At 40.6% G+C, this 23,024-nt stretch overlaps 1 protein-coding gene and 1 long non-coding RNA gene across 2 annotated transcripts in view; one reads left to right on the forward strand and one right to left on the reverse strand.

The window, feature by feature from the left end:
- Positions 1–22,735, reverse strand: part of st6gal2a (ST6 beta-galactosamide alpha-2,6-sialyltranferase 2a) — a 53,288-nt gene extending 30,553 nt beyond the window's left edge. Inside the window, exons 1-3 of the mRNA XM_031294464.2 lie at positions 22,467–22,735; positions 8,833–8,889; positions 7,642–8,746 (exon numbers count right to left, since the gene is read on the reverse strand). Of these exons, the coding sequence (XP_031150324.1) occupies positions 7,642–8,656 (1,015 nt within the window). The 5' untranslated portion in view covers positions 8,657–8,746; positions 8,833–8,889; positions 22,467–22,735. The remainder of the gene's footprint in view (positions 1–7,641; positions 8,747–8,832; positions 8,890–22,466) is intronic.
- Positions 2,433–2,730, forward strand: LOC116046217. The gene is made up of 2 exons (XR_004104075.2): positions 2,433–2,599; positions 2,687–2,730. It is a non-coding gene; the product is annotated as an uncharacterized LOC116046217 (long non-coding RNA).
- Positions 22,736–23,024: the final 289 nt, after the last annotated feature.

Raw genomic sequence — 23,024 nt, forward strand, 5'->3', positions numbered from 1 at the left:
TCTCTCTGAAAATACCTGTATTCACCCTGTCTGAAACGCTCTGTTATATTGCCCGTCTCTTTACAGACCTACAGATTTACAGACGTCTCTTTCATGTAAGTATATGGGGAAATGTCTTTTTGGGCCCCATGGCATCATGTTACGGACACAGAAGTTGTAATTCCACGACTTCAACGACTTCAGCGATTTCAACGCATCTAGGCAGCCCACACAAATGAATGGGTTGTTCTTATTTCATAGTTTGAGGGTTGGTAGGCACTCCAGATACCCAAATATACACAAGAACTTAAACAGTGAATTGATATGTCCTCTTTAAGTATGTGTACAATCCATAGACTGTTAATATTAATGGACAGAGCATGTGACATAACGAGACCATAATTCAAAAAATGAACATCATTCTGTGTTGCAGAAGACTTAAAACTAGTGATTGAGACCATAAACTCATTATGAAAATGTTTACTGAGGTAATAAATCAAGTGATAAGTGGGTCTCTTTCTTATAGACTTCTACAGAAACCGACCTCCTCACCGCACGTGTTGCCCCCTGCTGAAATTCAGATAGAATGCAGGTTTAAGGCACTTCCGCATTTGCAGCACTTCGCCGAACCGGATGCGTTGACCATTAATATTAACAGTATTAACAGTAGTATTAATAGTTAAAAGTAAACCTTGGCTTTTTTTTTTACTGTAAACAGATTTACCATAAAGCATGTGAAGCTTGTGACATATACAGTGATTAAACTAAAGTATCACAACACTATTATTCATACTCCGTCATCAAGAGTTGGATTAATTTAAGCTAAAGACTGCATTTGTCAGTGTCTAAGATTAAACTTGAGCCCACTGCTCCTCTGTTGATGCAGTTGGTTGTCATGTTATGCCCCAGACACACCAACCAGACGGCCGACCCTCGGCAGAAAAGGCAGTTGGACTGATCAGTCTCCCCGAGTTAGTCAAAAAAGTGCCTCGGAACACACCAAAGCGACGAGACGTAATACGTCTCCATAACAGCAGGCGGCGCTAATCTGTATTGTCGCCCAAAAATGAAAACCGGCAGTTGATTGGACGAACGCATCACGTGGGTCTGGTTTCTCCGGAAATTCAAAGCCAGACTGTCATGGCGGCTTGTTCAGAATACGATCTCATATTGTACTAAAATAGTTCACCAAAATGTGTTTCTGAAAACATTTTAAGCGAGAACTAGGCCATGCAGTTGCTGAATCTGTCTTCATTTCAGATCGACAAAGGTCAGTTTAAAAGATTTTCGTCAGATTTTGAAAGACTCTAGTCACGCTCATCCTGCTCCTTGTTTCCGGGTTAGCACTCTACCAATCAGATTGGTCATTTGAGTTCGACTGCCGGCAGTGCCCGCCTCCGATTCAACGTGTCAAATTGGCCAAAATGAAGGCAGACAGCCCCCCCCAACGGACGACGGCACGGAACACACAGAACAGACTCGAGTCACTGACCTCACCAGACTGTCCAACGGCCGAAAATCGGGTTAGTGTCACGACCTTCACATTCCTCTTATCAGATGATCAATGAATTTTACAGTTTGAGATTGACTGTGACTGAGTCTATTCTGGCTCTTTGGGACCTGTTAGATAAATCATGTTGCTCTGTAAACTCAAATATAGATATGTTGATTGTTAGACCTCTTGTACAGCTGACACAACTTAATATAACTGCCCCTGTGTAGCTAATTCTGCAGTTATGATTTATTTACTTCAAGTAAGGGGTCTTTTTATGTCTAAAAGTGTGAATGCCATCATCCAACATCCATGCCTGACAAACAATTATAATGCACTATTCCGGTATCAATAATAGCTCCAGTTATTACTTTACCATGTTTCCACTGTGCTGGCAACCTAGCTTTGTGTTAAGTTATTAACCGAGATGACTTTAATTAATTAAATGGCTTTGTGATAATTACATTACTAACCTGTTCAGCCATTGTGTGCCTGAGAACCCAGCAGGCATATGCTGGCTGTTCTTGAAGATGTAAAATAAAAGTTGTAAAAGTGGTAGCAGAAAAGATTAAAACAAACATTAAGTAAATGCCTGCCTGAAAAAGTATGTCTTCAGTTGATTTATTAAAATGTGAGTGTGCATATGTAGCTGGGCAGGGTTTTCTTGTGCAGTCTTTGAGTGTAGTAGCTAAAAAGGGTTAGTTCAGTTGTTAAGACTCTGGCGTCAAGAGTATTACATTTTCTGTCTTCATTCAATCAGAATATAAAGACTAAAGGCAGAGCAGCGCCACAATACTGTGTTGTCACATACAGGAGGTAATAACAATAACAATAATAACAACAACAACAACAACAATAATAATAATAATAACAATAACAACAACAACACATTTTATTTATGGGCGCCTTTCATAGCACTCAAGGACACCTTCCAGTTAAAACAAGCAAAAATACAGTTAAAAAGGCAAATATAATTAAATTAAAACCAACACATTTAAAAGTTTGAGATAGAAAATTAAAAGAAAGCAATCTATCCATGATTTGGATGGAGAGTGGAGTCATGTGGGGTAGGCCTTTCAGAATAGGTGGGTTTTGAGGAAGGTTTTAAAGGTGGGTAGAGACTCTATGGTACAGATGGACAGTGGGAGAGAGTACAAAATAACAGAAAAGCAACATTAGAGAATACATTTGGTTAAAGTTGAATGCTACTTGAAGATGTGTGCATTTATAAATTAAATTCCTCTGATGGCATCACTTTGTTTGTAGAAAAAAGGACACAATCCCAGTGAAAGTCAGTTAAATCTATGTATTGCAACTAAACCCTTTATATCCCAGTGTCCCCAGGTCAGATCTGCTAGGACTTCTACCCAAATGTCTTTGTTTAATTCTACCACTGGGGGGCACCCAATCACAAATTTGGTAAATCACAGTTACAAAGACAATAGGGCTGCAACTAACGATTATTTTAATAATCGATTAATCTGTCGATTATTTTTTTGATTAATCGATGAATCGGATAAAAAAACAAAAAAGCATTAATTTACATCAACTCCATACATACTTACTTGTTGTTTTAGTTAATAGTTGTGTAAAGGTAAGTAACCCAGAGTAGACACACACACACACACACACACACACACACACACAAAGCTTATTCATTAAATTATTACCATCATTGTAGTAAGTTCAAGTTAAGTTCATTTGTACACCACATTTAAACACAGCTTAAGATGACCAAGTGCTATAAAAGAACTTTAAAATGAAATCAAAAAGTACAACACACAAATATATACGCCAACAATAACTGATATGGGACAAAGCACAGAATATATACACGACAATAGATTGAAAAATGAATGGGCCAAAAAAGGCGAATGAATAAAAACGTGTCTTTAGTCTTGCAAATTATACCACCCCTGCTAGGCTACTGTTATTAGCGAGCTAACGCTAGCTTGTCATGCTAGTCAAGCTGGATAACGAGTAAACACCACACCAGCACCAGAAGAGGGACGTTACGTTCCTCACTTCAGAACGGAACAAAAGTAGGACTGTGTAGTGACTTTACCCTGTTGTTGAACTCCCTTCCTCCTCATCAAGGACTCCAACATGTTTACGTTTTAGGTGCTGACTCATCACCGTGGTGCGCCCGTGCCATGCCGTGTCGCTTTTGGTTATCTTGCAATTAACACGTTTTCGATTTATTTAGTGTGAAATGCCCACACGTTGGATGACTTAGGTCGTACTGATTTCTCTTCCTCCGCCATGTGTTTCAGAACAACGTTACGGGTCTGACCGGTCTCTCTCCGTATTTCCTCTACCCCCGCTCTGCTCTTTTTTTTTTTTTCTTTTTTTCTTTCGCTCCACGCCGCTCCGCACGGCACTCAACTCAATCGCACGACACAACGAATCGATAATGAAATTCGTTGCCAACTTTTTTAATAATCGAATTTTAGCGATTTTATCGATTCGTTGTTGCAGCCCTAAAAGACAACAACACAAATTAGTCATATTTACTTCATTAAAACAATCTAAAATCATGAGCCAATTTTGCACAAAAAAACCAACATTAACAAAGACGGGTAGACTGATGCATCACCAGTACAGACTGAAGGATCCTAACAGTATATTTACCAAAAACTATGATCTAAAAAATGTAAATTGTAAAAAAAATGTAAATTGATTCAAGTGTCAAAAGCAATAAACGATATAAACTTCACAAGGAGGAAATTTGTTGCAGGGCATTTCATTGATTCATGTAACATGTTCCTGTTATTTTCTCCATCCTACATTGCACTGGGGATGCAGTTTTTCATGTTCGCCACATGATGGCAGCCACACGTCACACATGCATGACACTGAGCTGAACCAAAACCTCAGTTACAAAGCTCTCACAGGATGAACTCTGTGCTGCAGCCAATGAGAGAAACCCAATAATCTAAATGTCAGCCAACCTGCAAGTGGCACAGACAAAAAAAAAAAAAGTGTATGATTGTCACATTCATCTTTTGGCTATTTGTCACAATTCACAGCTGCATAATGTAGGCTAATGTAGGCATTGATGCAGTGCAGCCTTTTGAGAAGGACAGCAGGGTGAGAATACGGAGAGGGATCGATGCCATTTGATTTCCTGTTGAGGCTGAGTATGAGAATTAATGTAACAAAGTCAAGCTTTTCCAACACTGTTTAATAATTAATCAGCTCTATAACATTTATCTAATTTGTCAAGTCATTAAGTCCCCCTGTCAACGCAAAATCTCTTTTCTTAAGAACTGAATACCATGATGACACACTGAACCAATACCCTGACATTAAGATGTATGCGTTTGCCCTCAGAGAATAAACGGTCATGAATTACAATTTTTTATTTGACGACTTTTCTATATTCTCATAATGACTCTCTGATGGCGTATGTTAGGCTTAGAATGGCTTTTTTTTTTTTTTTTTTTTACATGGTATGCATGCTCAAAACAAAGAAAACAATGATGTGTGGTTCTGAAAAGACACATTCACTTCCTTGGGTTATGAGCATGTGCATTTGGTTCACATTATTGGACAGAAACCAAAAACAAACATGGGGGAGATTTAGAAGCACCTGCCGAGTTTAAGTCCAAGGCCTGGTGCTGAAAACTGCCTCTCTTTTCTTTGCTTCTAAAAATAAGAAATACCACGCAGTCAAATATTCTTCATCCTCCAGTACTAAAACAGTAAGCAGATACACCAAAAACTTAATATTCAATAATCCAAACCTCACTTGGAGGTTTACTGAATGCAACTTTAGTCTGTGATTCACCTACAGCTTTATAAATAAATTTGACCTTATAATGCTCAGATTTCTTTGCAACAAAAGAACTTTTCCTGCAGCGAGTGGAGGCATCAGTGTGGAAAGGCTGCAGCGCTGATGTTTTCACTGACACGGCATCACAAGATAATCCTACTGTTACCACAGGGTCAAGTGCAGTTGTAGGTTTGCAACACTTGTCTGCATTGTACTTTCAGTGATAGTTGTTTGCTCGGTTTCTCTTTCTGGGACAGTGTTAACTGGGGCTAGTGTCTATAGAACGCTGATAGGATATCAACATATTGTGTAAATATAGAAACATGATTCGTATTAAAGATCTTGCTTGCTTTGAGACACTGATTTCAAAAGGCAATGCAAGGAAGCTATATGTGATGTGAAAGAGCCTGATTGGTTACCAGAGGGGGTTCAGCTTTTTTCTAGTGAGCCATCTGTCATTGAGTTCACACTCTCCCCACTTACCAAATAGCTGCCAAAGTCTGTAAACCAAGAGCACACACATTCAAACACAACGACATACACCCTACTAGGCACACACTCTAGCCTGCTCACAATCAGCTTGACAAGTTAATCAGCAAATGCCGTACATGTGGATATTATACAAGTAGATATTTGTTGACCTTTATAATGCAGCATTAGCGGGCCACTGTGCACAAAACATTACAGATCAAGCTAAATTAGTTAGTTTACTCACTAGTATGGTAAACCTGATTCATTATGTTGGACATGTGCTGTAAACATGCTCTGGTTTATTGGTATTTCTTTAAACCAGTGGTTCCCAACCTGGGGTCCGGGGACCCCTAAGGGGGGCGGCAAAGATCACAGGGGGTCTTTATCTGGTATAAGGTTGAGGTAAAAAAAAAAAAATGTGCACATGTTAAACAAATTATGATAATACACTAGAATATATAATGTATACAAAAGTCTGTATAAAAACTATATATTTTTGTTCTCGCTTAAACTTGTAGGCAGGCTACTTAGTAGGCCAAACCTCCGGGACCTCTTGACGTGGGACCCTGCTGTCATCAGGTCAGCTGCTAGCTGCTAGCTGCTAGCTGCTATCATCCTCGTTTTTCCTGCCACCACGGCATCACTATTTTATGAACGAAACATGGCGGAGAAACGTAAAAGTGCTGATAACTCCTGTGTATCAAAAAAGAAAGTAAGGGAAAGTTACCTCTACTTCGGTTTCGGAGGGGGGGCAAAGGAGCAGTGCCGCTGCAAAATAGCCTCGGGAAGGAACTTGTTTTAGTGGAACGTGTGTACATTCAAAAGTTGTTTTAGTCATGCAACAGAAAACTCAGATTGGACAGATAGTCTAGCTAGCTGTCTGGATTTACCCTGCTGAGATCTGGGAGCAGTTAACCATAGTCCTCATAATTCGACCGGAGTTTAAAATTCCAACACAAACAAAACGGAAGGTAACGGGCATCTGGCTGAAAAGGGTGAAATCCGGCGGAATTTCCGACGGCAACGGAGCAATCCCGGAAGTGGAACGTCGTGGATATAGACTACACCAGTACTATTCCGGTAGAGCTATACTGTAGCTATGCTTTGTATCGTTTTATGATGTAAAGCTGCTCCTAATGAAAGTCTACACTTTTTGTAGAAGTTTAAAAATAACAGTACTTTAAAGTGAAGAATTACACCCCCTGATAGTGTTTGTATTTGAAACGGATTAAAGATCTCAAGTTAATTTTCCATGTTTGCTGTTAGTGTAAACTGACACCCACACTTAATAACAGTAAGGCTTTGGTCTCTAATAATATCCTGTCACAAATAAAAATTATTATTTGAGAATTTATGATACAACTATTTCTCTGTTGACAATAGTATTATCTACTGCAGTAAAGAAAAGCTCAGGATCGCCCTCCAACAATGCTAATTATTTATATGTATAAAAAAGAAAAAGATCACGCAAGTAAAAACAAAATGAGAATCTAAACATAAAATAGTTCAAGTAACATTAGTCAAGTTTTCATTCAAATTTAGCACAAACTTGAACCAAATGAAGTCTGCTCGTTCATCCATACAGAGTTGATTTGTTTTCATTTGCATCTCATCTGCTTCTCATCTATTTTCCATCTCTGTATGGAGTGGAAACTTTAGTGACTGGTTTATTGTGGTGTGTAATAAAGCTTATATTTCCGGTTAAAGTTTGACCGTGTCTTTTCTTTTGTCAATTGTCAGGCTGGGTATGATTACCTTTTCTTTAACATTATTAAGTTTTGGTACCGATAAAGAAAACTATTTTTTTTTCCATACCTTGCTTTCAAGAATACAAACTGCTTTTTCTACAAACCTTTTTTCATTTAACAAAAGAACAAAAGAAGCCCTGTGGCTCTTACTCAGAATATTTTTCCTCTCTACTCACCGATCTCTTTGCCCAGTCCTGAGCGCAGGATGGCACCTGCCGAGGTGACCACTGCACAGGTCTTGAAGCCACTCTGGTCCTCCCGCCTGTGCAGTCGCTTCAGGGGAAGAGACGGCACAAGACGAGCCCAACCAAGTGAAGAGAAGGGCTGCTCTGACCCGTCCACTGTCCTGAGCTGGGCCTGGGCTTTCATTTGACACAGCAGCTCCTTAGCACTCTGGGCGGCACTGCGATGCCCCTCGTAGGAAACATGGTGTTTGTTGGCACTAACGTAGTCCTTCATGGCGCGCTGCAGCCGAGGACTCAACATGCCAGCGGACACACGACCCCGCCACAACCTCTGCACCACAGAGGCAGACTTGGAGAAGTAATATTCATCCAGATCAGAGGAGTCACCACCAAGCCTCCTGCCTCCTGTAACCCTTATTCTGTTTTCTAGTTCCTCTTCTTCGTTATCCCTCTCATCTTCTTCTTCTTCTTCTTCTTCTTCCCCCCCACCGTGATAGTGTGTGGTGCTGACGTGGTTCTGGTACTCTGTCTGGGAAGTTCTCTCACGACTCTGGACTGAAGGGTCCGAGTGAGAACCCACATTTTCTGTACCAAAGGAGGACCAGGCAGCCAGGCTCTGTGGGTCCAGGTAATCCTGGTGGCTGGTCTCCTGGCTACCATAAATGGCGTAGGGAGCACTGTTGGGGCTGTGGCTCACCTCCAGGCTGAGCTCTGGGGTCGTGGAGCTGGCAGAAGGCTCCGGCTCTGGCTTATCTCCAGGGTAGGTTGTCGTTAAGGTGGAAACCAGCTCCGGTCGGGAGCCCAGGTTGGCATGTTGTTGATGGGAGGCCTGTATAGAAGCTAGGCGACGGGTGTCAGGGTGCTGGGAGAGTAAAGAGCCAACAGAGGTCAGGGGTTCATTCACACGAGCATCCAGAAAGTAAGAGAGGAGGGCTAAGAAGAGGAGAACCCAGGCCAGCATTCCCACCAGCACTAGCCTCCGCCACTGCCTCATCCTGGACTTCATTACCTCTCACTCACATACACGCCTGTTCAGCTGGCCCACCAACAACAAAGCCCCACGGCCAGGACTTAGCCCAGAGGTCAGCTGGAGGGCCTGTAAAAGACGAAAGCTCAAAATGAAACTGCTCAGGAGAGAAAAGAAAAATGGGGACTGGTGAAGCAAACGTTTGAGACACTCACCTCAACTGATACTTCTATTTCTTCATGACCATGTGTCCTCAAGGATATAGCAGGACCCTGAGAAGAGGAGTGGTACAAATTAGTGAAGTCAAGAGTGCACATGCATACATGAGGCTGTGTGTGAATGAAAAAAAACACAGTCACACCACAGGAAAACACCTCCTGCAGGGCAGAAGTTGGCAGCTTTCCACTCTTAACAAAAAAGGAGGTATTTTATTTCTGACCACTAGAATCAAATTTACAGCTTCCTTCCTTAAATCCTTAGCACAACAAGAACTTAACACTCATACAACATCTGGATCTGACAAGATCCCACAAAATATGAATCATTTAAAGAACCCCCCTTTTTTTAAATGAACAAACACACTCCAGGGTTTCGCCCAAGGAAATCGTTAAGTGTGAAGATCAGTACGAACTTTAACTTCAGACTCTGTTCGGTAAAATGTGTTACCAAATGGTGATTATCAATCACATCCATAGACTGTATATAAAGATGGATGAATGACAGCTCCCCAAAAGTGAAGCCAAAACATCTCGATCGCCCCCTGGCGGCAGCAAATGCTTTCACATTTTGAAACCAGAATTTTTCAAACCAACAATTAGTCAAGTAAAGCTCACCGTTTTTGAACAGATGTGAATTATCTAAATAAAAAGATAAACATCTGCTCTATTGTCTGTTTTTTTTATTTTGTTTGGCATTCCATTAGCTGTCCCCATCGTATCAACCACTGTTCCTGTGCTCCAATGAAATGCACTACGATTATGACACTACTTCAAAATCCCAGACTCATCAACATTTCACATGTGCATCAACATGATACCTTTGCTTATTTCATTGCTGTACAAAAAAAACACAATCATTAAAAATAACACTACCATTTTCAGCCTGACTTACTCTAATACTCTGGTGTACAACACATTAGGTTCAATGATGGCTTACACACTGAAATACACAGCAATGAAGGTGAATAAATGAAGCATTAAATTGCCTCACATCAGAGGAACTACAATCCTCTCAACCACACGTAATTATGAGTTTTGGTCTCTTAATGTGGGAGCATTTCTTGATCCCTAGAGAGAGAGAGTGGCTGGGTAAAGCTGGAGAATTAAAGCTCCTGAGTGTCAAGCCTCCTCTAGTCCTAATTACAGCTTCCTGTCTCTATAGCTGCCGAGTCCTGCAGAGTGCAGCAGAAGAGATCTCAGGCACCCCTGTGCCCCCCCCCCCATATACCCAGACATTCAGGCCTCCCGCAGCCACACAGGAGGCCAAAGCTCATCCACATACCCTGGTCAAACAATGGGGAGCAACTGGGCCAGAGGGAGAAGACACGGTGTGGGAGAAAGAAAATAACGGCAAAGAAACTAATGCAATTACTCAGACAAAGGCACATCTGCACAAACACAGACAACAATCTGACTACTTTCCCAAAACTTGCAGTTCTGCCTAAGGCTTTCAAGTCATTGACAGGTGTGGTAGGTGTCAGGCATCCCAATCCCCTGTGTAGCAGTTTCAACATGTCGACTAGGCTGGGGCCAAATGTCACCCAGTTAAAAATATGCCATTTAACATCTGGAAATAACAACAGAAGGCCAGAAGGCCTGACGCACAAAAACAAAACAAAGAAAACAAGCAGGAAAACCCACAGCTGCCCAATGACATGTTGTCAACTAACAAATGGCATCTACATGCACCACTGCACAACATAAGCCCACTGTGGAAGTGTGTGTGTGTGTGTGTGTGTGTGTGTGTGTGTGTGTGTGTGTGTGTGTGTGTGTGTGTGTGTGTGTGTGTGTGTGTGTGTGTGTGTGTGTGTGTGTGTGGATGCGCAGCTAGTTTGCCTCACCTGGCAGCGATCAGGATGTGTGCTTCAGTAACTGCAGTGAAACAACATAAATGTGTGGCACAGATGGAGAGGCGGGGGTGGAGGACAGAGCTAGTTTTGTGAGGAATACACAAAGACACAGTACAAAACGGGAAACATGGAAACGAGCCACTGCCAGGCAGCAAAGGACGACTAAATGACTTAGTGGGAGTTAGCAGGAGATGGCGATGAACAAAGGAGCCTGATGAAATATAAAGCATAGACGTCGTACAGAGCAAAACCAAGCTCCAATGTAGATGTCATTGAGGAAGAGAGAGGAAGCTTTTGTAATTGGGGAAAAGGAGATTGGTTAAATATTTGCAGGCCATTTGCCCTCAGGAGGATAATTATGTGGTTTATGACCTGCATGAAAGGGAAATCTGTATAATGCAATACAATTCAAGAGCACCATAAACTACATCCTCCGAAATGACAAAGTTGAATCAACACTTCTTTAAAACAGTTTCAACAAGAACTGAACATTATAACCATTAAAAATGAAAGGAAAAACTCTACAGGGCTACATTTACTCAGGCTGAGAGCACAAAGCTAGAAATTCATTGGTTTGCTGCATGGTTTGTGGTCTTTTGGTACATTTACATGTACATATTTTGTAGATATGTAGACAACTTTAACTAGGCTATATTTAACTGAAATAACTGTTTCATCAAGTGACCTTTATTATTAGACTTCACTGCTTGTAGGTGGAAACTTTTTTCCATTATACATTTTAGGCATTCTTTATTCAAATGTTTAACCTTGAACACATTTGATCATAACTATAGAGTACAAGCAAGCCTCCATGTCTGTCTTTCAAAATCTACTGCTTGAAACCAGTGTTAATTTCGTCACCGAAAAATATGACAACAAATATTTTGTTGCCTATTTTAGTGAACAAGTGAGTTAATCCAGCTCTGATCAAACTGTCATAGTTTGGAAATGATGACTAGATTTGAGAGTCAGTCTGTTGTGAGTGACATCAACACTGTGTCTAAAAATGACAAAAACTAACAAAAATCCATCATTGTGGACTATTGTTTGTCAACAGATTTGTCACGAAAATGATCACTGCTTGAAATAAAAATAGTCGATTATAATATGACTGCATTTCTTCAAGGCAGCCAAATGCTGCTAAAACCACAATAGAACCAGAAGAGTAAAATATAGAGACTATATAGATAAAAGAAATTATGTAACCACATTCCTTGTGTCCCAGCATGCCCTGCTGCTGCCTGCTGTAATATTGTCTACAGTCCAGACATTGCCAGAGGTGACTAGCAGCCCTTGAGGGAATACAGCCACTCTGAAAATTGTTCAGTACACTACCAGAGTGAAGATTTGGTTATGAATGCTTTAAATCAAAAAATCTCAAATAAATGAACAGTTTCTCTAGGCAGTAGCGGTTCTGACTGTGACATAGGTAAATAAGGGCCACACAAACTTTACAGAAAATACAAAGGCCATGCTGTGAGGTTGGCTCACAGAAACATGTTCTCAATGCCTGCATTTAAGCACAGAAATACAGTATGTTAATTCACAATGAGTGGGTAGATTACACTGATTAGTGTAATAAAAAATAATCTGTGGTGTTTAACACTTCAAATTACAAAGAGGCAACAATAAAAGAGTCTAACAAAGGAGGTAGTGGATGACTGAGGTATTCAGTTCTGCAAGAGAACATGCTGTCCTCTATTTTGCACACTGCACAGCAATAGGATGAAAGTGTGCACGTTCTCTCAAATAAAACAATAACCAAAGGGCTTGTTGCTCATGAAATATTGAACCCACAGAGTGAAGTTGTTCTCCATCTAAAAATAAAGCTGTTTTACTTTAATATTCACCTCACAGCAGTTCAATGAGGTACAAACTAATCCATCACTGTGTGGTTAAAAAAAAGGCAACAGGACAAGATCCGCTAAGCATTTGTGGACAGACAGAGAGAAGTATGAATTGTATGGTCAAGAGATATTTTAGATTTCTGAATTAATTTGCGAACTTGTCCAGACCTAGTCTCCCAGGATTATGTGAATAGAACATGAAAAAAAATACAATACGTGCTTCATGTATTAAAAGTGAGAAAAACATGCATACATGAGGGAGACACATTTAGAAACCGGCTGGGTGTATGAACCTTTATAACTGGGGCACAGTTATTTATGAACTTGAGCTTGAGTGGAGCAGCAATGCACTGCGTTGGTCAATCAAATCAATGCAGGCACACATTCCTGGTGAAATACTTGAGGCCATATTTCTACTGTGTACTTCATGATCATGCGACACATATAACAAATTAGTTAATTTCCCAAACACTGTTTCCAAGCATTGCTTTTACATAGTTGGAGCTAACAGCTTAGCTGCTAACAGCTATACTTCTGTTTCAAGGAGGCAGTGTGATACAGTCAGGAGGAGGCTACAACAGCAGACTTTTCACCCCACCTTTGACTGTAGCCACGTGGAGCAGGTATAAGCACATTGTACGGGCACACTGAATTCTTAACTCCACCTGTCTTAACACGTTGCCTAAACCTAGTTGTGTTTTAGTTGCCTGAACCGAAGCGTAAAGAAGTGAAGATACAATGAAGACATTCTGTCTGAATCACGCCGTTATCAGAATCCAGTTTAAAAATGGAAGACAGTACTATCTGCCCAATTGCACACAGTCCACAAACTGTCATCTACGTTGGAGAGATCATGCTCCACTCCTGAAATTTTACAAATTCCACTTTAAATGAGCACATTGTTGCTGAACAGAGTTTAAATTATCATTAGAACAGGGAGCCTGTACAGCTGTTGTATGCACAGAAGAAATCAGAATTTAAACCAAAGTCAAAAACGTCATGGTGTAAACTTGTGAAGCAGCTAAGAAGTGTTTAATCTCACCATTTCAACTGCTATGTATGTATGCGACTGAGATCACACTTATGTAAATTAACCACGTGATCAACACCCTTCTTACATGCTTAAGTTTGACTTTACAGCAAGTCAAAATTCTATATGCCTCAAGACTTTTGGACTGCATCTGATTAAAAAAAAAAATAAATTCCGTCTGCAATTTAATCCTAGAAATAATTTTTCACAAATGGAATTCCAGCATCAAAACTGTCATTAACAGAGAGGCACTTAAAAAAGGTATTGATCTTGTACCATTTTTAGGGACTGCGGTAATACGAACTGTCCAAACTCAGCCAATACAAGGCATAATATTTCATTGTACCGCTCACACACAGGTCTGTGCTTTCTCATGTCATGCAGAGATGACATTTCTTGTGGTTGCAGATTAGACAAGAAAAATTAGACACTGCAAACACAGCAAAGGTGGACTGAAACAGGGACATTAGAAGCCACTTAAAGTCTTGAACTGAAGTGAGAAAATTGAGTTACAAAGAAGGCATAGGCATATGCACAGACTAAATGAACCGAGCCACTCTCTCTCTCCTCATTTAATGAACCCCCTGCTACAGGCCCAGCCCGCTTTAGCCTCAGGAGGCAATGAGGTTATTACCAAGTAGGACATCAGACTTTACCCTGTGTAATTAAACTGCCAGTGTCCGAGCTCTCCGAAGTGTCCGCTGCACTTCATCACATCCTGAAACCCTAAAGTGCAGCTGTTAAGAATAGGCTGCAGACTGAATGGCTGGGCTACCTAAGTATATACACATGAGCAAAGATAGGATGATGCCGAAGCTAAAGCGCCATCTTGTTGTGTAAAACATTTTGTTTCAAATCTGCTACTGATGTTAATCCTGTAGCACAGTTTCAAGGCCAGAGGAGAGAGAGAACAAGACAGGACTGATGGATGGAAGAATTACTACTTTTTACTTCCAAGACAAAAGCTCAAATTTCAAGGGTTGAACTCTCCCTATATATCCTGCCAAACCCTAATCCTGCCGCTGCTCCAGCATAATGACATAATGAAAGGCTTCCTCCTTCCTTCAATGCTACTTCCACTGCTCACCTTCTTTCCTTCCCCCACATCTTTTTATGTGGCCTACATTTAACTGTGGTGCTGTGCATGCAGATACCACTCCACTGACTTTGTTTGTGTCTATGTGTGTTTGCTCTAAACTCAGACATTTTTTGCCTTACCCATGCAAAGAACCAAATTAATATTGCATTCCCTGCTGCATCTCTGTCCACATGAGGAAACGTGTGTCAATACTGTACTGTGGCTCTGCCTGCCAGTCTTGGTAATGTGACTGCCAGCAATAGATCAACCAGCTCTTCTCCACTGGCACCTAGCATGTGGAGCCGAGAACACACTGCAGGAGATACAGCTCATTCCAGCCATCTTACTGCCTGCCAATCACATACACTAGAGCATGCAATCGCATGGCTGCACGCACGCATAAAGAAGCACAGCTTAGTACAGAGCAGCTTTGAAACCTAAAGTATAGCACAAATTAAATTTAGCCACAAAGGTTACATTTCAGCTCCTTCTCCTCATAAGTAAGGAGGCTAAAAGGTGGCACAGAGCAGGTCACTTAAAAACTTGTTTAAAAAAAAAAAGAAAAAGAAAAAGCCAGGCATGTCTAGTTTTGCCTGACCACAAATCAACTTGCAGGGACTTTTATGTAATGCAGGAAGCCACTGTGAATGTTACTCTCCACCAGTATGATAAGCACTGCTTTCAAGAATCCTTGTTGCTTGTTCACTGTAACAAGGCAATACAATGTAGATAGTCAGTTAATTACTAAATTATCAAACTGAGCTTTAACAAGCCACACAGATGCACACATCTGTAATACATCTGTCTGTATGATCTAACTTTCCACAAAAAAGAATAAGCAAAATTTGAGCTAAAACAAGTGACGAAAAATTATAAATAGAATGATCATTAACTTAATTTATTCAAGCAAACTTCTGCAACTTCTCAAAATGTGCATATTTTCTGTTTTTCAATGTCTTCTGTAACACTAAACTAAATACCTGTGGGGTTTGGACATGGTCAGACAAAACAAGCTGTATGAATATGCAAAATTGGGCTTAAAGAACTCACTATTTTCTGACATTTTATAGACCAAACAGTTACTCGATTGATCAAGAAAAGAATCAGCAGATTAATTTATCATGAAAATAAGAAAGTTGCAGCCCTAAACAAAATGATTGAAGTCAACCGCAGCTTCCCAACACCACTGACTGTTCAGCCAATACTGACATTTCAAGGCTAATACCTACATCAGTATTGGGAGTCTACAAACCAAATTTTCTATAATCCCCTACATGAGTATTTTTCAAAGAAAGGAGTATATAGACATGGACAATCTGCTGTTGTGTGCTACATGTCAGAAAGGACATCTAGGGACAATGACCGGACCTGATTTGTTAGACAACTGGAGTTCATATGAGAAAACATTTAATGTTAATGCAGCTTAAAGTTTGCTCCTTAAAGCAAATATTTCTTTGGTTATGTGTATCTGATGTTAGATAGTTTTGTGGCAGTTTCAAGAGTATACAACTTGCTGCACTGTCTCCACGGTAAAGGAGAAAATATGTTTTATATGCTTCCCTCTATGTGGTACATGCACACAAAAACAGGAACACATCAAATCAGTCTTGATTTTGTGAAATAATCCAAAGAAAAAGAAGACATCTTTCATCCTGGTTCTCTCTTGGTGCTAGCAGAATCATGAGGGATGGCTTCATGCTGTTGTAATAACAGGTCCAGCAAGGTCAGTGAAGAAAGTACTAACTCCATTAAAGACTGATCCCGCTGAGGCAGATTTGCTCTGTCCTGTCCCCTGCTATCCTCCTTCAACCACAGCACAGATTATATCAGCAGAGCAAAAATGTCTTTATGTCTGTCTATTTTTGCAAAGGTGTGCTTAGACACTCATTAATCTTAGTCTAAAGAAGTAACTATACCCAATAATGGCCAAAAGGTGCGAGGAGGAAGTCCCTCACATACCCGTCACAGTCCATCTTATGTAGTAAACTCGGATCCACAATGCGGAGAGCATCTATGTGCACACAATGAGCCTTCATTCTGAAAAGAGCAGTGCAGACATCCACCTGGACACACACACACACACACACACACACACACACACACACACACACACCAATTAGCCCCTCTCTTTCTATCAGACCACCATGTTAAGTGTTCATGCCCCTTGTAATTACCAGAGCAGAGGACGTGTTTCATTTAAAATCAGCACTACTGACACAGCCCTTGAGAGAAAACAAGCCCCTGACTCATTCCAAGTGAGTACCGGACAAGAGAAAGTCATCAGCCACCAGACATCCACTGGCTATTCAATGTCGAAACAGGAGGCAGACTTAAAAGTTTGAATCTAACAGGGCTGTACTCAAAGCACCTCACAGAGTAACCTCCACTTTATAAAAAAAAAAAAAAAAAAAAAAAAAGAGTCATCTGAAAAAAACACGAGGACGGGAAGAGCTGAATCATACTGACCTTCTAAGCATATTTTATTCTGATAAATCACACAGGGCAGTGGTTCTTGATGACAGGCTTTCATGGTGCACAGAGCCCTCTCCAATACAGCCTGCCAACAGCAAGGTCCTATGAAGGAAATGCAGCTCCACACCTCACATTATGGCCCATAAATACAGCTGGGAGCACTGACGCCCCCAGCGGGCGGGCGTTTGATGTGAGAAAGTAGAGAAAGTCCACTTAAAGCTCATTTCACTGTCTGTTCCCCTTCTTGTTGAGACTGAGAGGACATAATGCTTGTGCCGTCAGATTGTATGATCGTCAGATTTTATGACTAGTAACCCTCTAACACAGTGACCCTCACTCCATTTGTGTCTGAATTAGGAATAGATTCATCAGAGTTTAAACTGTCTGCTTATCCATGTTTGGGAAATGCGGCTTAGGAAGCTGCTATTACTCCAAGAGCTAAAACCAACAACATTTCTCTGGTCCTGACCCAATTTAAGAGCAGATCTTACAGGTTAACACACATGCTAATGCTTCAACAAAAAAAAAAAAAAACAGATGCAGTCAGGATTTGTTCATATAGGGGCCTTACATAATGGCTTTTACATTTGTGGAGAAAATCATGTTTGACTGCCCAGAGAACAAGCCCACTAATCTACAGCTCCACAGCCATTTTCAGACAGCTTAACCTCTCTATAATCTGCCTGAACTCTGGACACTTACTTCTAAACACAGACTGAGATTACGGCCTATCAGAGATTTATAGAGCAACTATGAAATCTACGCCACAATAAGCTGCTCAAATCTTCCCATGTCGCTGTTTAAGAAGACTCAACATAAGAAGTAGAGGACCATACGTATAACACACAGAAATGAGTGTCTAAACAACTCCTCTCAGGAAGTTTACAATATTGTGAAGACATCTAATAACCCTGGATGTCCATGTGTTTCTCATGGAGAGTCCTGTCCTCTGAGCGCTCACACACTCAGCCAGGAGTGAGGGGCACAGCTGGTCTTGATGACTCCAGCGCTCTTGCCTTTGAAGGCTAAGCTCAGATAACTGCAACTCTGGTCGGTTAGCGCACATCTGAAATTACACCTTCACCTTCCCAGAGTGCCCTGCCCATGCAATCATTCCACTCCTCTGTACAGTCTCCACATATACAGCCTGGAACAGATCAAAATGAAACTCTAGCTTTGGCCGACAGTAAAAAAATACGAGAATTTCGAGAGTAACTAAAAACAAGCTACAGTGTTGACCTAAATATTTGGCCTTGCCATTTCATGACCATCTGTGAGATACTGAGCACAGCATTTTGATATACAGTAAGATGAGGAAATCATCTTTATTTATTTATTTTTTTTTTAATGGCTAAAGAGACAAATGTCCCTCAGTAGTTGCTACTGACCAAAAACAGAGCTATAAGAGAGGTAATATTGATAACAGTGTGCTGTAACAGCTGGATGTGTAAATAAATTAGATGTAAATAGATGGGTGGCTGTGATGCGCCATCGGAGCGTAAATGTGTGGGAGTGTTTATCTGATGAGCACCTTGTACGGCAGCCTTGGCTAGAGATGTTCCGATACCGATACCAGTATCGGTATCAGCTCCGATACTGCCTAAAACGCTGGTATCGGTATCGGGAAGTACTGGAGTTCATGCACCGATCCGATACCACGTAAGAAAGCCCTAAAGAAAATCTACATTAAAGTAGTTTATTTATGTTCTTTTTCCGTTATAACGGATTGTCAAACTGGATAATAAAAGAAAGTTCTGGGACGTTCATTGTTTGTGTTTGTTCATGTTTCACAAAGAGTTTAACCTGAGCCAGACTGACAACAAAGATATAGAAATCATATCACATCTATACAGGGATAGTAGTATACAGTTATTAAAACATAATAAAATATATGACACACTGGTATCGGATCGGTACCAGCCAATAGATTTATTAAATTAAGACTAGAAAAGCGCTACATAAAAACAGTCCATTTACGTTTTTACATAACTGTTTGCTAACATGTTCACTAGATCAACTTAAGGTGGTGATAGGTCATAGTGTTCAAAGCTTATGTCTGTGCCCCCAGGTAGCCCAAAAAAAAACAGTAATTGCAGGTTTAAACATATTTAACCCCCCAATATTAATTGATTTAAAAATTTAAAAAAAAAAAAACATGTAAAACCTTCTAATTTTAAGTTGACAGCATCTAGCCTCATTCTTATGACATGGCAATATCATCTTATGGTTAAATCAATGAGACTGTTCTGAGCAGCCTCAAAGCTGCAGTGGTGCCATATTAAAAAGATGCTTCACTTCGCTGCTGCTGGTGAGATGATCAACTGTCTTTGAAAGACAGAAATCTGTATCCTTTTACCGTCTTAGTGTGGACAGTAAAGAAATCTGTCGTTGAAGCATAGCCCCTGCCTTTTCTGTCCTGCAATTTGTTTTCTGTTTTTCCCTCAATGCTGTAAGGTCAATCAGTCACACACTCAACCTCTAAACACTAACACATTATCAGAAAATATGTGCTTATTCCATAATGTTTTGCTTTGTTCAGTATCGATTTAACTAATGTGAACAAAATAATTCAGTTAATACTTCCACTGGGAATTATGTACAACTCTATCTCTCTACCTCTATCTTCCATGTAAATCGCCACCCCTCTCAGACTTCCTCTGGTGCGATGCTAATCAGAGCAGTCACTCTTTGACTAACTAGTTACCTCTGTTACTGGGTCATCCCTGACAGCAATTATGCATTCCATCAATTGGTATTTTTAGAACAGCAGCGCTTTCGCATTGCTTTTTTGTGGCTTAAAAAAAAAATCAACCTTGTTTTTGATTTGATTGATGTGGTGGTTTACAATGAAGATTATCACTGTTTTCGTATAGTTATTGTACAGTGACCGTTGCTTTAATTTATTCTTGTTTAATTCTTCTCAGCTGGGTGTAGCTGCATGTTCGAATTCACAGCTGTACATCTATTCCACAATAAAACTGAAAAGTTGTCCGGGAATGGACGAATTGAGAATTAACCATTAACATACACTATCTCATCTCAGTATGGGCTGTAGGGGATACAGTCCTTTCTTTTGTACATTATGTGTAATTTATGTGCATAGTAATTTCTTTAGGAAAAATGGGTGTTACCTTCTAATCTCACGGCCATTTTTGTCTGGACAGTATAGCCTGTTTAGTGTTCACATGGATATGCCTGTCAAAGACTTGAACATCAAAATAAATTAAGGAAGCTTGAAAATATCAACCTGCCGAGTAGGGCTGCAACTTACAATTATTTTCATTGTTGATTATTTTCTCGATTAATTGATTAGTTGTTTGGTCTATAAAATGTCAGAAAATGATAAGAATATGTTGATTAGTGTTTCCCAAAGCCCAAGAAGTCATCCTCACATGTCTTGTTTTGTCCACAACTCAAAGATATTCAGTTTTCTGTCGTAGAGGAGTCAAGAAACTATGAAATGTTTACATCTAAGAAGCTGGAATCAGAATTTTTTTAATTTTTTCTTAAAAAATGATTCAAACCGACAATTATCAAAATAGTTGCCGATTAATTTAATAGTTGACAACTAATCGATTAATCTTTGCAGCTCTACAGCTGAGCATATGCCAGTATCTCTTTAGTGGAGCAAGTTTTATGGCTGCATGTCTGGTGTGTAGTGGTTCGCCATTGTAGGATAAAAGTGGCATATTGTTAGTGCATACAAAGAAAGCTGCTTCCCTACAGTACACACCTGCACTCTGTCAGCACATGCAAAAGGAGGCCGCCCCATTTGAGACAATAAATATCCAGCTGCAGAGACAAGGAGGTGCAAGCCAGTGTGTAGTGGTAATTACATAAAAGCAATAATGCAGATGTTCTGAGACTCACAACTCTTTCACACATTGGTGGTGGGTATGTGCATTTATCAGGTAGCCATTAGCACATTAATAATGCATCTTAAGTGAGAGTGGGTAACAACATCTATAGTCCACTTACTATGAAAGAAAATGTCCTGGCAAAAAAAAAAAAAAAAGGTAAATAATTCAGCTTTAGTTTTATATAATGTGTGTCCTTTCAGCTGTACTCTGGTGGTTAAAAAACTAATTTTGTCCTTGTCGCAACCTCTCAAAAGCTTTGAAAAACAGAGTGCACATAATTATTCAGCAGCTGCACACGCAAACAAATTGACACTTTTCTGACGCAATGTCCCTGTGCTGTTTTTGCTGCACATAAGAAACTACAAAAGGACAGACCGGTGTCTTCTATTCCGGTCGACTACAGTGAAGTGTGAATGTGTGTGTGTTCTTTTTGCAATAACTGTCTACTTTTGACCTCCTCCACCGCTGATGTTGAAAGTCGCAGCGTGCCCAACTTCCATTTTCCTGTTGCTGATATCAGACAACTCACACTTGAAAGGCAACACAACCCCCCACACACAAACAGAAAACACTTAATTGCCCAGTTGACACTTGTATGTTTTCCTCTGCGTTTAAATGATTTCTCTGCCTTCAATCATATGATGTGAAGGTGAGTAGGGAAAAGAGGACACTTATTCCGAAAGCTGAGATGTTATCTGGTTTGTCACTAATAAAACTGCTCCAAACAAAAGCCTGCTACAGATGAGAAGCGATGCAGCTGTGGATATGAAAGTGCACTGATGTGAAATAAACACATTTCAACACAGCTCCTAAAATTAACTTTTTGACCAAAAGAGCAGGTTATTTACATCATGACAAAAGAGTGGCACAGACCCGTGCATACCTAAGTTTCCTCTTCAAATATCCATGTGGAATCAGTGGGTTGAAAAGGACGCATTATGGTGCCATCGTGCCTTTCAGCTTGGGTTTCCTGTTTTGAATGAGTCTCGGCTGTTTTGCAAAAACCGAGTGCCAAGGGAACAATAACCCTCTGCATCTTCTCCTCAAGTTGAAGAACAGCATGCAGGCCTGCCTTCACTGTGAGCTGCGAATGAACTCTTCAGTGTGGAGAACGCCGATTTTGTTAAATAGGACACAAAGGCACCATACAGATGAGCGTCATTAACTGATGCACATTGAACTCTGCTGCATGTGACAATTATGCTCCTAATGTTTATTAAACCAATTGTTAGTGTGGACCTTAAAGAGCCGCGCGGAGACTATATGAGCTGCTGTTAAATGAGCCTCCTGTTATGACCACCGTGATCCGGGTAAAGTAACGTAGACAAAGGATTTTCTCCTAGGTTTGATTTAATACTAAATATGCAATCGTTTTAAACAAACATCGTGCATGCACATCCTCTCCCTGTGCTGCTCCGTGCCCTGCACAAAGCGCACTGAAGCAGCAAATGCAGATCTGTATGGAAATGCTGCAGAAAGCGAACAAAGCCTTACCTAAAAACTGTATCGGTCCTCGCTGGATGCTGGTACTGGTGCTACTGTCCGGTGGTCCATTTTGCTCCTGTTCGCCTTGTTGCACAGCAAGCATGCGGCTCGTTTTGGCTCGCCTCTGCTCGCCGTATACAGAGAAGATATCCACTACTACGCTGAGCGGAGCGGCGGGGCTGCGATGTCTGTCACTCTGTTGCTGGCCTTTTTCTCGCATCCACATCCACTGAGATTGGGGGGCGGAGTCAGCGCGGGCTGATTTCGTGGCTTGTTGGGCCGAAGGGAAGGAAAGGGAGGAATGAAGGGAGCGAGTAAAGGGATATTGATATTGAATTTGATACCTTCCCTGCAGAAGGCAGGAAAGGGAAAGAGGACGGAAAGCATATTATCAAACAAATAACATCCCAGCAGGTAATTTTGGGAAAACACTTATTACTTAGGCCTACCTATCGCCAAAAGTAAGATGAAAAGATATGCTATATAAGTCTACAGCCAGCAGTCGGTTAGCTTAGCTTAGTTAAGGTTGCCTTGGTCGGGACTGTCTATGCTCGGGGGTTGTGACTT

The sequence above is a fragment of the Sander lucioperca genome, chromosome 8, assembly GCF_008315115.2.
Source record: "Sander lucioperca isolate FBNREF2018 chromosome 8, SLUC_FBN_1.2, whole genome shotgun sequence".
Classification (NCBI taxonomy): domain Eukaryota; kingdom Metazoa; phylum Chordata; class Actinopteri; order Perciformes; family Percidae; genus Sander; species Sander lucioperca.